Raw genomic sequence first — 15,989 nt, forward strand, 5'->3', positions numbered from 1 at the left:
CAAGGGGTGGGAGGGCGACCTTGGAGTCGCCCAGACCGGGGGCTCAGTTTCCTCAGCCCAGCCCGCAGGCCCGTTGCCCTTGGCAACCACCGGGATTCACGCCAAGGCGCCCGCCATCCCCGAGGGCCGGGGCCTCCCGCTCCTCCCGGACAGCCCCGATCCTCACCACTGTTCGACTTTATCTCTCCACGTCAACACGGCCCTCATCGCGGTTTCCCTGAAGACTCGGGCCCCTCCTCCCCGCCTCGGCAATAGGCCTCTCTCAGCCAGCCACTTTGTCTACCTGCGTTACCCCTGGCAACGCACATGCGCAGTGAGCTGCGCGCGCCAGGGTTTCGAGTGCGCATGTCTAAAAGGGCTGGAACGGTGGACCGGGAACCTAGAGGCGTCCGCGATTGGTCGGAACGGTGCGTCTTCCTTGACGAAGGATTTGATTGGCTGAGCCGCGGAAATAGCGGCTGCGGTCGAGGGGGCGGCCGGAAAGCTGCTGAGGAATCGGAAAGACTTGACTGCACTCATCTGTTGGTTCCAGCCTAGCGCTCCGAACTGAAGAAATTTTCACCTCTTACTCCGCCGCACACCCAGAGCGACGCCCCCTCTCGGCCTGTTGCTGCCGCCGGAGCCCACTTGAGAGACACGTCTAGGATGGAGAGTCCGAGCCTGAGGGACTGCGGAGCTGCCCCCTCGGTCGTCGACCGTGAGCGCCTAGTCCCAGACCGGCTGTGTGACCTCCGGCAAGTCATTGTCCCCTTTCGGGCCTCAGCTTCACCACCTGTATAATGAGTGTTGGGGGTGAGGGGGAAGTAGAAGGTGGGTGGGCCTTTCTCAACTAGGTTGGATGGAGCCTTGGAGGCCGGCAGGGTTAATTCCTGCAAGCAGGGGCTGGACGAGGTTGCTGGGAGGTTTTCTGGTGCAAGGAGATGACTGCCTGGGAGTCAGTCATCTGACTGGAGGATCATCACTCATCTTGGAGGATCCGAGGAAGACCTTGGAGGAGATGTCGTGTTAAGCAGCCAGCAGCGCTCGAGAAATGCGTACTGTGAGAAAGTAAAACAGGAAGCTGCAGTCATTGTTTGAGTACTTGTGTATGCGCGGGATGGGGCTAAGATGACTTACGTACTCCCCCCTTCAAAAAAATATAATCTTAAGAACTACCTTAAAAGAGGTATCACCTCCTTTTTACAGGTGGATAAACAGACTTTTAGAGGTTCAGTAACTTGCTCTTGGATCACACAGATAGTAAATGAAAGAGCTGGGATTTGACTACATTCTGTTGATTTTAAAGTTTGTGCTGTTTTCACCAGAATTCAGTTTCCTTATCACCAAAGCTGTAAAGGGTAAAATTTCTCAAGATCCACCCCGCATCCCGCAAATTATTTAACCCCTAATTGCATCAGAAGACCTTGATTCTAATTCTAGTTAATCACTGATTCATGCTTACTTTCCCTGTTTGTAGAAAAGAAGTTGGTTAGAAAGACATCTTTAGACACTCATCCAACTTTGAAAATGTATGATTGAGTGATTAGGATACCCTCTACTGAAGTTTTTCAACAGTAGTACAGGAGCAGAAGTATTAGACCAAGATTTAAGTAGACGTGGGTTCTGGAATCATTTCTGCAAGTAACAATCTTCCTGTCACTCAGTTTTATCAATAAAATGAGAGTAATCCTTATCCTACCTACCTTCTCAAGGTTATCAGATCAAGAATGAATGAGAATTTGAAAATTCTATATCAGAAGTTCTTTACCTTTTTGAGGGCTACAACTTCTGATGAAAGTAATAGATACTTTCCCACCACCCCCAAAATGCATATATATTAAAATTTTGCCTCACTTATTTGGGAGGGAGGGTGAAAGAGGGTATCTCACTAACTCCTTTAAGCCTTTCTGTGTATCCCCAGGTTAAAAACTTGGCTCTTGGTTCATATGTTTCAATTTATGCCAGATGTCACCAGAAACCTGTATAATGGTGCTATTCAGTGATTAACAAAAAAATGTTTTTCTAGCAAATTGCTTGAGTTTTTCATTGTTCAGAGATTTCCAACCCTTTTTAACCCATATTGGAGGACAGGAAGGTGTTGAAAAATAGGAAGATACTCTCATAGCATGACTGATCCATACTGACTCTAACCTCTCCCATAGTCTATGTGGTTCCTTCTCTGTCACTGACTGAAACTGAATAAGCAGAATCAAATTAATTTTAAATGAGCTAATCACTTGCACTTTGTTTTTTTTTTCAGGGAGGAAGATGTTGCTCTGGGGTCAGAAAGAGTGGGAGAGGATGAAAAGCAAATGGTGATGAAAAGCAGCAGTGAATGTAATCTCCCTCTACAAGAGCCTTTTGCTTCTGCTCAATCTGGTGGGAACGCAATGACAGAGTGCCAAAAGTCTGTACCATGTGGATGGGAAAGAGTTGTGAAGCAAAGGTTATCTGGGAAAACAGCAGGCAAATACGACGTACATTTTATCAGGTGAGCATGCAGGGCCGTAAAGACAGTACAGCCAAATAATTTTGTCTAGACAGATGGGAGGAAAACATAGCAGAAATTTTGACTTTTTTTCTGTCTTCACCATAAAACCATCATGGATTCTGTTCCTTCGTTGTCACTGGTTAGTTATATCAGATGAGCTGGGGACAAATACTTAACATTTTCTCTGACTGCAAATGGTTACTGGGAAGACTGCACTTGAGTTATATTTGTAAAATTGTGTTATATTATCAAAAAGGAAGCTATTTAAAAGCACCTTTTTAGCAGTTTTTTATTTTAAATAGCAATGTCCATGGCAAAATTTGGAGGTTATTAATAAAACATCTGAAACGTGACGCAGTTCTTTTTAAAAGTCACTTTTATTTACTAGCAGTAAGTGTCCTTTAATGTCATTTTCTAGCCCACAGGGACAGAAGTTCAGATCCAGAGTTTCACTTGTTAATTATCTTCACCAAAGTGGAGAGACTTCTCTTAAGCCAGAAGACTTTGATTTCAGTGTATGTCCTGAAAGAAGCATCAAGTCAGAATGTAAAGGCCGAAACACAGCAGCTCTGACATTCCAACTGCAACACCAAAGTAACAGTTCAAACCGGAACCTCAGGACACGGAGCATGAGGAAGAAAGATGTATTTCCCCTGCCAAGTGCTTGTTTGGAATTGCAGGATAGCGGAGAACTACCCAATTTGAAAGACGAGGGTGTTCATGATATTGCCTCCAGAAAAGTTAGCAAGTCCAAAAGAAAGGTGACTGTTTTGAAAGAGATTCAAACTAAGAAAACAAAACCAGGGTGCCGCAAGAGTCTTCCCGATCCTGTCCAAAGTAATAGAGAATCTCAAAGTGAACCTGTTGCACAGGAAAGTCACCTTGAGGGAACTTGCTGCATCTCTGATGCCGGAGCCAGCGAACAGGCCCTCAGTGTGACCACTGAAGAGGAGAGGCTTGGTAAAAAAAAATCATCGTGTTTGGGATCAAACGGTGAACAGATCCCTTCTGGCATTGTAAGCAAATTATGTTCGGCCAAAGAAGCGGAACCCAACAATAAGTGTGAGGACCCCCTTTTAGAATCTGAGGAAATAAGAACCAAAGTAGAAGCTGCGGAGAGGAAGGAGCATTTGCATATGGACATTTCAGAAGGTGGCTCTGAAACAGACGACAGCTCACAAACACAGAAAAACCCTACGTCTGCGAAAGTATCTCAAGGTATTCAGTGCACTAAAGTGCTGTTAAAGGCGCGATGAGGAGTTGGCACTTCCTGCCTGTAGGCAGTTAGGATGTGAGAACAGAATGAAGCTCTTGAGCCATGTTATCAGATACATCCTACCAGTTGGTCCTAGTGCTTTGTCTAACTGATGTTTAAGCCCTTTTGCATGGCAGAGAAGGGATTGGCGGGCTGCCACTCTGATGCCCCCAGCAGAGGACAGTTGTGCCACAGACAGTTGCTACCATGGCTCCCTGGTACAATACCTGGGACTCTCGTCAATAGTGCTCTCCCTTCTTCCCTTTTGTCCAGTAATCTTATAACTTTAGAGGAGAAGAAAAGGCTGCCCTTCTGAGGTTTGAGGAAGACTCCTTTTATACGTAAAATGTTTGAGATTAGCCAATATCTTCTCTTTGCACCCTTGTTACTTATTACTGATATGTGACTTCCAGTTTAATTTTGCATGTATCACAATCATTTTTATTTTCTGTTGTAATGCTACTCTAAAATGCTTTAGAGCTCTAAATAATTCAAAACTAATCACATAGTTCATCTATTATTTGTAATATGCTCTTAATACAGAGTTCAGAGCTTAGCAGTTTTGCCTTTATGATACTTCAGTGAATAGGAGATGAAAAGGAGACCTTTGAGCAGCCCTCTCTTAGTTATTCATTATGCCATTATGATATAATGAATAACTCCTTTAAAGAAGAACAGTAATTTTACTTGAAGTCCTATGGGGAGACAGCGTGGACGGACCCGTAGAGCAGGTGGTTAGACTTGGTTCCTTCTCTTGGTCCCCCTCATGGGTTTATTATGTCTTTGCTGTGCCTGGAGTTTCTCTGTTTTAAATAGAAGATGACCACATACACCTAGGAACTGCATAAAAATTCTTCAGATCTGTCCTTTAAAGACCTTGAACTTCCTAAAGTCTTGAAGTTTATGTAGATTTATTGCTAGTACAATGAGCAAGTAAAATATTGAAAACATCCTTTAGTGACTAAAATGGAAGTATTCTGTTCATCGCATGCATAAAGTCTATTCTTAACATGAGATGATACGTTTACTGTAGGTAATAATAGGTGTCTGACGAAGTAGTAAAGACTTCCCCATTGTCTTAGTTATAAACTGCCAAGTGAACTGAACTTAGTCTCCTATTAATAAGAAGGCTTAGACAGCATATACTTATAGGAATCCGCAGAAGAAATTAGCAAGTAGGTAGTAAGAGCAGTTTCTGTTGTTCTAACTCTTTTTACTTACCACTGGGCTTTGCCTATTCAAACTAGAATAGCACAAAAACCCAGACTGATTACCTGGAGACATGGATATGTATCCCAATCTATAGTCACTCTCGCTGTTGTTCAGATAGTTGCTTAATTTCTAAGCCTTAAGAGTCTTCATCTGTAAAATAACAAGTGGTAACCTTCACTAGTCCTGTTTTTCACATCATGAATGTTGTAAAGTGGAAAGTGAAAAAGATGGCTTTGTGCTAGACAAACACAAGGTATTATTAACTGACATGCAAATTTAGAGGGTAGGGCTCTAGCGAGTATTAAATGTGATGATTTTAGAAACTCGAGAGGCCTAATAACGGTGGTTAAAGAGTCTTTGGTAAATTGAACATCCCAATAGATAGTGGCCTCAGGTGTTGTAAGGTCCAAATCTTTGGGTTTTTCTGCAGGTTCTGTTTTACCTGTATCCTTTTTTGTTGTTTTTCTGATAAAAGTATTCACTGCAGAATATTTGAAAAATACAGAAAATTACAAGAAAAGTTAACAACAACCATTATATCGTTTTGGTTTATTTCCTTCTAATTGACATCATATTTTTTCTTTTTTTTTTTTAATTGGGATCATGTGTTGAGTATTGCTTTTTTCACTTAAAAATTAATGACATGGGAAAAAAATTCATGATCTAGTCTTAAAATATTTTAATGACAAGAGAACTAGTATAACAGCGGTTAAAGGCATGAACTCAGGAGCCTTGTTGCCTGGATTAGAATTTCAGCTCTAACCACTGATTAAATAGAACAAAGAAGTATAGCTAATGAAAAAAAAAAAAAGAATTGCAGCTCTGACACTTACTAGCTGTGTGACTTTGGGCAAGTTACCTAGCTTCTCTGTTCTTCAATTTCCCTGTCTTCAAAGTGGAGATAAAATAGTACCTGCCTAGCTCCTAGTTTATTAGTAGGATTAAATTGGCTAATTTTTGTGAAGCTTAGAGTAGCGCTTGGGGCATTCTAAATGCTTTTTAGTAGTAGTGGACTGTTATTTGCAGTCCTGAATATTTCTGTAGACTGAACCATAGATTCTGTAAACAGTGTTCACTCTTCCTTTTCAGAAGACACCGTCCCACGGACACAAATAGAAAAAAGGAAAACAAGCCTGTATTTTTCCAGCAAATACAACAAAGAAGGTATCCCTTTTCCCATCAGAAAGCCAGACTTTAAATCTGCTTCAGGTGTTCAGCTCTGATACGGTGTGTTTGTTTAGCTCTTAGCCCCCCACGACGCAAGGCCTTTAAGAAGTGGACACCTCCGCGGTCACCTTTTAATCTCGTCCAGGAAACTCTTTTTCATGATCCGTGGAAGCTCCTCATTGCAACTATATTTCTCAATAGGACCTCAGGTTTGGGATTCTTTTCATTTTTGTCTTGGTAAAGACTCTGTGTTGAGGAGAATTGGTTAGGAGGCCTGGCCTCAGGTTTGATTTTGACCTCAGGTGAGGCCTTCTTGTAATCCTCAAATTTTTCACCTATGAGAAAGTTAGACTAGATAACCTCCAGCAGCTTTTTTGTTTTTTTAATAATTAAATTTATTTATTTTTAATTGAAGGATAATTGCTTTATAGTACTATGTCTGTGTCTCTATTACCAGCCTTCTTTTGCATTAAGGAGCAAATTGTCATTTATTTTCTGCTTCCAAATTATTTTTGGTCATCAGTGAAAATCAGTGATTTAACATTCCTCATCTCTCTGTCATGTATAAATGCACTTCTTTTTCATTGGATACTTTCCTTAATGTCATTGGCATCTTTGTGTTCTGTATGCTTTTACACTAGTTATCTGATGATCTGATTATTTAAACTGACATCATGCAAGGTCAGGTTTCAGTGTAATCTGGACAACTAACCAAATAGGTTAATGATGTTAGGTTTCGACCCTGAAAATGGTTGCTGTTTATATAGGTAATGTCTTCTTGTGCATGCTTGATCGCTCAGTCGTGTCCAACTCTTTGCAACCCCATAAACAGTAGCTTGCCAGGCTCCTCTGCCCATGGGATTCTCCAGGCAAGAATATTGGAGTGGGTTGTCATTCACTTCTCCAGGGGATCTTCCTGACCCAGGGGTCAAACCCAGGTCTCCCACATTGCAGGCAGATTCTTTACCATCTGAGCCACCAAGGCAAGTTTCATATAGAGAGTTTTTTTTTTCATTCTTTCTTGTTAAACCACCGATTAGAAAACATTGGTTTCCCAGATGGCTCAGTGGAGATGCAAGAGACACTTTTCAGTTTCATGTGAGATTTATAGATAAGGAAGTACCTGCACCTAAAATCAACCCATCCGGAGGCATGTAATCGCATCCTTATTTTTAACTTCCCAGGCAAAATGGCCATCCCTGTGCTCTGGCAGTTTCTGGAGAAGTACCCTTCTGCTGAGGCTGCAAGGACCGCAGACTGGAGAGATGTTTCAGAACTTCTTAAACCTCTTGGTCTCTACGATCTTCGAGCAAAAACCATTATCAAGTTCTCCGGTAACTTTTCCCATACACCCAAAGGAGAAAACATAAAAATGTGGCTATTTAAGAGAGAGCCGCACCTTAAATTTCAATGTCCTCAGTTGCGACATTAATAGAGATCTTTCAGCCCAAGCTCCGATGGCGTTTGAAAATCATTCTCTTGCCCCAAACCACGGTCTCCCACTGACCAAGAAGATAAATCTTTGCCCAGCACTGGGTCAGGCTGTGTGAGCAGGATTAGGGGAAGAAGGTAGTGAAGCAGAAAGCCCAGCTGACCTCTGGGATGTTACCTCTGTCCAGTTAGCCCAGCTCAAGACAATAAGATGAGTTCGTGGTAGATGAGCAGAGCTGACAGGACTTGTGCTGCAGGAATTCAGAAGGAAGCAGTCACCACTGAGGCTATTAGGAGACATGCTTTCCCATCCCTTTCTCCTTTTTAGGGAAAGGATTTTTCTAGAGGCTGACCTGATGTTTGGGGTATTGTATTCTCAGATGAATATCTGACAAAGCAGTGGAGGTATCCGATTGAGCTTCACGGGATTGGCAAATACGGCAACGACTCGTACCGAATTTTTTGCGTCAATGAGTGGAAGCAGGTAAGGCCCAGCTCCAGCACGTTCTGTCTCTGGGACAAAATAAGTCCACCGTGGTGCTTCAGACTTTCTTGGACCTAACTCGCTATTACAGTCACAACCAATTTCACTCCAAGCTGGAGGGGTAGTGAAGGCTTGGGGTTTATTGATGCAGGAGAGGGTCTAGAGGTTTTCCCGAGTTGATGAAGACTCCCTGGCCTCTGAGTGACCCCATCGGTGTGCCTCTTCTGGGCCTTTCCTGTCGTTCCCATTCACGTACCGTCTCTAGGCCCCATGCGGTTTTCCTCATGTCACGGTCGTACTCGCCTTCACAAGCCCACCCCTGGAGAGCAGGCTTGTGTGGGATTAGGTGGTCTCAGTTTGTATGGTCAATGGGTCCTTCGTCAGCTGCCCATTCTGTCGAGCATGCCCAACCTGCAGGCATCCAGGAGGCATCCTGGCCACCGGTAGGCACTGCCTCAGAGCCTGGTACGCTACTCCCTCAGCCTGTGACTTGCCCTGACGCATACAGCTGCTTGGTCTAGCCAAGCCCAACCCTGCTTCACCGTGTATTGTGACCTGAGCAGTTCGTTTAAAACTCTCAGGGTCTATAACCTCCTTCTGGAAAAATAGCCTATTAATATTTGACTCACGTTATCACCACCTCACACACTGAGTCCTGGGGAAGATCAGTTCCAAACTGGAAAGTATCTTATAAACTGTGAAGGATTCCTTTGATGTAAGGTGTAATCCTAAACATTCGTGAATCCCATTAGGTTACAGATTATTATACTTTTTCAGGTATATTATCAGCAGATAATGTTCTCCCACCATATCTTTTTTTTTTTAATAATTTTTATTTATTTTACTTACTTATTTTTGGCTGCACTGGGTCTTCTCTGCCTTGTGTGGTCTTTCTCTGGTTGCGGTGAATGGGTGCTAGTCTTCATTGGGGTATATGGGCTTCTCGTTCCACCGACGTCTCTTGTTGCGGCGCCTTCTCTTGTTACAGAGCACAGGCTCTAGGGTGCATGGACTTGAGTAGTTGTGGTGTGTGGGTTTAGTTGTTCTGCATGTGGGATCTTCCCAGACCAGGGGTCAAACCTATGTCCTCTTCATTGGTAGGTAGATTCTTACCCACTGTGCCACCAGGGGAAACACACCCCCACCAGCACCACTATATCTTTAAAAAGCCAATTTAATAAATGCATTTCTGACAAACTTACATAGGCATCTGTCTCCTGTGTTGTATTTCTTCCAGGTACACCCTGAAGACCATAAGTTAAATAAATATCATGACTGGCTTTGGGAAAATCACGAGAAATTAAGTCTATCTTAAAAACTCTTTGAAGTTTTCAGACTTGTTTTTTCTACATCGCTTTGCACTTTGATTCTTCAGAGCTCCATTAAGCACAACCACCTTTCCAGGCGTATAGATTTTAATCAGCCCAGCTACTACCAGCCTACTGTATGTTTTCTTAATGTGCGTACCACTGGTAGATCTTTGCTACTGAATGTGCTGGAACATGTTTTAAGAGTTTTTTGGTTTTTGTTTTAAGAAAAAATAAATTGTTATTTGACAACAATCCTAAAAATGTAAATGTATATGACTTTCCAATAATGAAATGTGATTTGAAGTTGGAAAAAAACTCTCCTTAGTTACCGACAATATAAAGCAAATTTCTATCAACCTTGTTTGAGGGAAGATTAGACGTTCTGCTCTCTTTCTGTAGAAAATGATACCATTGCTGTTTAGTCGCTAAGTTGTGTCCAACTCTGTGCAACCCTGTCTGACTGTAGGTCACCAGGCTCCTCTGTCCGTGGGGATTCTCCAGGCAGGAACACTGCAGTGGGTTGCCATTGCCTCCTCTAGGGAATCTTACTGACCCAGGGAGTGAGCCTGCGTCTCCTGTGTTGGTGGGTGGATTCTTTACCACTGAGCCACTAGGGAAGCCCTATTAATAAAAATATTTTTATTAAAAAACACCTTCTGTGAGGATGATCTGGCTGTGTCATCTGTCACCTCACTGACTGCTGGGGTTGATTTCACTGATTGGTTGGTTAGGCAAGCTGCACGTTCAGCTGAAGAGGACAACCTTCTCCAATCGAGGAGGACCGTTGTTTGATCAAGGATATATGAGTACCTGCACTCCCCTGCTAGGACCTCCAGACAAGCTCTCAAGGTCCATTTGTAGGAGAACATAGTGTATTCAAGCTTCCAAGACTCCAGACACATCCCCCCCAAAAAACGCCAACCCCCAAGGAAAAATAAGATTATTTTGTCATCGTGTGTGTGTGTTTATAGACCCTTTCCTTCTATTCTTTTTTTTTTTTTTTTTACTGTACCAGGTCTTAGTTGCAGTATGTGGGATCTAGTTGCCCAACCAGGTATCAAACCCAGGCCCCCTTCATTGGGAGCACAGAGTCTTAGCCACCGGGGAAGTCCCTGTCATTATGTGTTCTTAAGGACTCTCGGTTGACTTTTAGGAATTGGAGATTTGACCCCGGCATCCATTTGATAACCTAGTGTGAATACCTGCCTGCAATTATGTTTCAGAGTCTTGGTTTCTGACTCATGTGTTCACTGTGATCCCCATGTGAAAACTCAAGCATTTACCCATCTCTCATCTTCCAGCTGGAGGACAGGACCTTTTTAGTTTTATGCCTTTTTTAATACAGGTATTATCACGGTATAACCCAAATACTAAAACATTTACTTTAGAAGGAACTCATAAATGAAAATCTAAGTTATCAAGCCTCAATTATCACTCATTTTAAGATGAGAGGGTAACAGACAGGGAGGCCAGGGGTTTCCAAACTGAGGAAATAGGCTGCAAGTGTCAGACATTTTTTATCTCTCTCTTAAGTGGCGGGAGGAAACAAACAAGTGTTAAGAAGCGGTGGGAGGAAACAAGTGTTAAGATTTTTCCCCTTCTCTATACAAATTTAAAAAGACGTTTCTCTTAAAATTCTGTGTTGCCATAATGACAGCTGGTTCCACCTGAACTGAACTTTTCTCAAATGCACTTTTCTTGCACTAACCGATGCATTTTTCTTACGGATATATTTGTCTGGAGCTATGTTAATGCACTGTGTATTTACCCTAGACTCTGTCTTCAACTTGGTTCCGCCTAAAGGCTCAGAACCCACTTGACAAACCAGTATGTTATACATTGTTCTCCTAATCTATGTTAATGAAACTGTATATTTGCTTGGAAATCTGCCTTTCTTCAAGATTCATGTCAGTGGTTTTATAGCCTGAGATGACTCACCTGGTGCCAATGTTATCTCAAAATGCATGCTGTGGGTGAGGGGCCTGGTGCCATTCTCTGAGTCTGAGACATTTCCTTTCTCTAATTAGCAGACTGCTAGTAGCTATATAACATCCAGCTAAAGACTAGCAGGGGGGCACTCTTTCTGCCCCCTTCTGATGTCTATGTCAGAAGCTTTCTCTATCTCTTTCATACTTTAATAAACCTTTATTACAAAAAAGCTCTGAGTGATCAAACCTTGTCACTGGCCCCGGATTGAATTCTCCAGAGGCCAAGAATCCCGGCGTCTTAGGTGGTTCAGCAACAACCTTTTAAAGGCATAATTTGCAAATTAAGCTGATTGAATAAATGAAAGATAAATTGTTAGGAAAACTGCTTTTGTTGTAGGGTAGAGCGTGAGCAGAACAAGGAGACGCTGCTGCAGAGCACTGGTTGTTGCCACTTCAGTGAATGAGTTCCATTTTTTAGAGAAGGATGGATTTTGAACAGAGCGGGAAAACTGGCCACACACATACCTGCAAGGCAAGCATCCACTTCATAACCTCCCATCACATTTTTATGTAACAGACACCAGAATAGCATTCACTAAGCGTGAAGGTTTGTGCTGGCTCTGTGGGGACTTTCACAGGAAAGAGGAAAGTAAAAATAATAATGAACAAAAGCGGTAAGGTGTGGGGACATGGTGCCCAACACTGCGGTCAAGAGCCTAGAGGGTTCCCTGCAACCCTGGCCACAGCTGAGGTCAGAGGGTAGGGCAGGCACCAAACTTGGGGTTCACGGGTGGCAGGGCCCAGGTCCCATCCCAGCATCTCCATCAGGACTGTGGGCCTGTAGACATCGCAGGGAAGCTCCACATCAGGAGCTCAGGCTATGTCAAGCCCTGCCTTTTCCCTTTTCCTGCAGATAACCTGGTTTCTGTACCTGTTCCCTGTTCTCTTTAGAATGGGTCAGTTAGGGTTATTAAATCAATATATGAAATAGTTTACATGGAGTCTCGCTTATAGAAGCACTGCATTAATGTGGCCCGTAGGAATGGTCTGAGGGAAGACCTCAGATTGTTGAGAGGGTCACAAAACTAATGGAATTTAGGGGCTTTCCTGTCAGTCCAGCAGCTAAGATTCCACCCTCCCATTGCAGGGGGCCCAGGTTCGATTCCTGGTCAGGTCACTAGATTCCACATGCCACAGTGAAGTTCCAGCACCGCCAAATAAAACAGTTTAAATAATAATAATGCGTTTCAGTAAGGATGATATTTTATACAGAGTAAGCCCTCAAGTGTTTGGGTTTTTTCTAACTTTTTATTGAAACAAAATTTGCCCCCCAAAAATTGATTTAACCATTTTTAAAGGGCACAGACGCCCGAGACCAGGGGTGGCGGCCGGGAGGAACAACCCATGCCCGAGGCCAGGGGCGGCGACGAGAGGAGTTACCCCGCGTCCGAGATCAGGGGCGGCGGCCGGGAGGAGATACCCCATGCCCCAAGCCTGAGGACAGGGGCGACGGGCGGGAGGAGCTACCCCATGCCCCTAAGCCCGAAGCCAAGGGTGGCAGCAGGGAGGAGCAACCGCACGACCGAGGCCAGGGGCAGTGGCCAGGAGGACCAACCCCATGTCCAAGGAGCCATGGCTGCGCGGGCGCAGGAGGGCCTAGAGGAGCTATCCCACATTGAAGGTCAGGAAGGGTGGCAGTGAGGAGATACCCCTCGTCCAAGGTAAGGAGCAATGGCTGCACTTTGCTGGAGCAGCCGTGAAGAGTTACCCCACGCCCAAGGTAAGAGAAACCCAAGTAAGACGGTAGGTGTTGCAAGAGGGCATCAGAGGGCAAACACACTGAAACCATACTCACAGAAAACTAGTCAATCTAATCACACTAGGACCACAGCCTTGTCTAACTCAATGAAACTAAATCATGCCCATGGGGCAACCCAAGACGGGCGGGTCATGGTAGAGAGGTCTGACAGAATGTGGTCCACTGGAGAAGGGAATGGCAAACCACTTCAGTATTCTTGCCTTGAGAACCCCATGAACAGTATGAAAAGGCAAAATGATAGGATACTGAAAGAAAAACTCCCCAGGTCAGTAGGTGCCCAATATGCTACTGGAGATCAGTGGAGAAATAACTCCAGAAAGAATGAAGGGATGAAGCCAAAGCAAAAAGAATACCCAGCTGTGGATGTGACTGGTGATAGAAGCAAGGTCTGATGCTGTAAAGAGCAATATTGCATAGGAACCTGGAATGTCAGGTCCATGAATCAAGGCAAATTGGAAGTGGTCAAACAAGAGATGGCAAGAGTGAATGTCGACATTCTAGGAATCAGCGGACTGAAATGGACTGGAATGGGTGAATTTAACTCAGATGACCATTATACCTACTACTGTGGGCAGGAATCCCTCAGAAGAAATGGAGTGGCCATCATGGTCAACAAAAGAGTCTGAAATGCAGTACTTGGATGCAATCTCAAAAACGACAGAATGATCTCTGTTCGTTTCCAAGGCAAACCATTCAATATCACGGTAATCCAAGTCTATGCCCCGACCAGTAACGCTGAAGAAGCTGAAGCTGAACGGTTCTATGAAGACCTACAAGACCTTTTAGAACTAACACCCAAAAAAGATGTCCTTTTCATTATAGGGGACTGGAATGCAAAAGTAGGAAGTCAAGAAACACCTAGAGTAACAGGCAAATTTGGCCTTGGAATACGGAATGAAGCAGGGCAAAGACTAATAGAGTTCTGCCAAGAAAATGCACTGGTCATAACAAACACCCTCTTCCAACAACACAAGAGAAGACTCTACACATGGACATCACCAGATGGTCAACACCGAAATCAGACTGATTATATTCTTTGCAGCCAAAGATGGAGAAGCTCTATACAGTCAGCAAAAACAAGACCAGGAGCTGACTGTGGTTCAGACCATGAACTCCTTAATTGCCAAATTCAGACTTAAATTGAAGAAAGTAGGGAAAACCACTAGACCATTCAGGTATGACCTAAATCAAATCCCTTATGATTATACAGTGGAAGTGAGAAATAGATTTAAGGGCCTAGATCTGATAGACAGAGTGCCTGATGAACTATGGAATGAGGTTCGTGACATTGTACAGGAGACAGGGATCAAGACCATCCCCATGGAAAAGAAATGCAAAAAAGCAAAATGGCTGTCTGGGGAGGCCTTACAAATAGCTGTGAAAAGAAGAGAAGCAAAAAGCAAAGGAGAAAAGGAAAGATATAAACATCTGAATGCAGAGTTCCAAAGAATAGCAAGAAGAGATAAGAAAGCCTTCAGCGATCAATGCAAAGAAATATAGGAAAACAACAGAATGGGAAAGACTAGGGATCTCTTCAAAAAAATCAGAGATACCAAAGGAACATTTCACGCAAAGATGAGCTCGATAAAGGACAGAAATGGTATGGACCTAACAGAAGCAGAAGATATTAAGAGGAAATGGCAAGAATACACAGAAGAACTGTACAAAAAAGATCTTCACGACCCAGATAATCACGATGGTATGATCACTGACCTAGAGCCAGACATCCTGGAATGTGAAGTCAAGTGGGCCTTAGAAAGCATCACTACGAACAAAGCTAGTGGAGGTGATGGAATTCCAGTTGAGCTATTCCAAATCCTGAAAGATGATGCTGTGAAAGTGCTGCACTCAATATGCCAGCAAATTTGGGAAACTCAGCAGTGGCCACAGGACTGGAAAAGGTCAGTTTTCATTCCAATCCCAAAGAAAAGCAATGCCAAAGAATGCTCAAACTACCGCACAATTGCACTCATCTCACACGCTAGCAAAGTAATGCTCAAAATTCTCCAAGCCAGGCTTCAGCAATTTGTGAACCGTGAACTTCCTGATGTTCAAGCTGGTTTTAGAAAAGGCAGAGGAACCAGAGATCAAATTGCCAACATCCACTGGATCATAGAAAAAGCAAGAGAGTTCCAGAAAAACATCTATTTCTGCTTTATTGACTATGCCAAAGCCTTTGACTGTGTGGATCACAATAAACTGGAAAATTCTGAAAGAGATGGGAATACCAGACCACTTGATCTGCCTCTTGAGAAATTTGTATGCAGGTCAGGAAGCAACAGTTAGAATTAGACATGGAACAACAGACTGGTTCCAAATAGGAAAAGGAGTTCGTCAAGGCTGTATATTGTCACCCTGTTTATTTAACTTATATGCAGAGTACATCATGAGAAACGCTGGACTGGAAGAAACACAAGCTGGAATCAAGATTGCCAGGAGAAATATCAATAACCTCAGATATGCAAATGACACCACCCTTATGGCAGAAAGTAAAGAGGAACTCAAAAGCCTCTTGATGAAAGTGAAAGTGGAGAGTGAAAAAGTTGGTTTAAAGCTCAACATTCAGAAAACGAATATCATGGCATTTGGTCCCACCACTTCATGGGAGATAGATGGGGAAACAGTGGAAATAGTGTCAGACTTTATTTTTCTGGGCTCCAAAATCACTACAGATGGTGACTGCAGCCATGAAATTAAAAGACGCTTACTCCTTGGAAGGAAAGTTATGACCAACCTAGATAGCATATTCAAAAGCAGAGACATTACTTTGCCAACAAAGGTCCGTCTAGTCAAGGCTATGGTTTTTCCTGTGGTCATGTATGGATGTGAGAGTTGGACTGTGAAGCAGGCTGAGCGCCGAAGAATTGATGCTTTTGAACTGTGGTGTTGGAGAAGACTCTTGAGAGTCCCTTG

At 43.4% G+C, this 15,989-nt stretch overlaps 2 protein-coding genes across 7 annotated transcripts in view; one reads left to right on the plus strand and one right to left on the minus strand.

Annotated features, from left to right (window-relative positions):
* Positions 1-315, minus strand: part of IFT122 (intraflagellar transport 122) — a 68,750-nt gene extending 68,435 nt beyond the window's left edge. For all 6 annotated transcript variants that reach the window (XR_015151853.1, XR_015151852.1, XM_086368626.1 and 3 more), the window contains exon 1: positions 167-315. Coding sequence is in view for 3 of the 6 variants with exons in the window: in XM_086368625.1 (XP_086224751.1) it covers positions 167-207 (41 nt within the window). In the remaining 3 variants the exon portion in view is untranslated. The remainder of the gene's footprint in view (positions 1-166) is intronic.
* Positions 316-478: 163 nt separating this feature from the next.
* Positions 479-9,590, plus strand: MBD4 (methyl-CpG binding domain 4, DNA glycosylase). The gene is made up of 8 exons (XM_086368634.1): positions 479-738; positions 2,244-2,470; positions 2,889-3,688; positions 6,027-6,101; positions 6,179-6,313; positions 7,289-7,438; positions 7,916-8,019; positions 9,257-9,590. The coding sequence occupies exons 1-8, from the start codon at positions 646-648 to the stop codon at positions 9,332-9,334; spliced, it is 1,662 nt and encodes a 553-aa protein (XP_086224760.1). The 5' UTR covers positions 479-645; the 3' UTR covers positions 9,335-9,590.
* The last annotated feature ends 6,399 nt before the right edge of the window (positions 9,591-15,989 follow it).

The sequence above is a fragment of the Bos grunniens genome, chromosome 22, assembly GCF_055505025.1.
Source record: "Bos grunniens cultivar Pamir isolate PY7600 chromosome 22, Bosgru_T2T1.0, whole genome shotgun sequence".
NCBI lineage: Eukaryota > Metazoa > Chordata > Mammalia > Artiodactyla > Bovidae > Bos > Bos grunniens.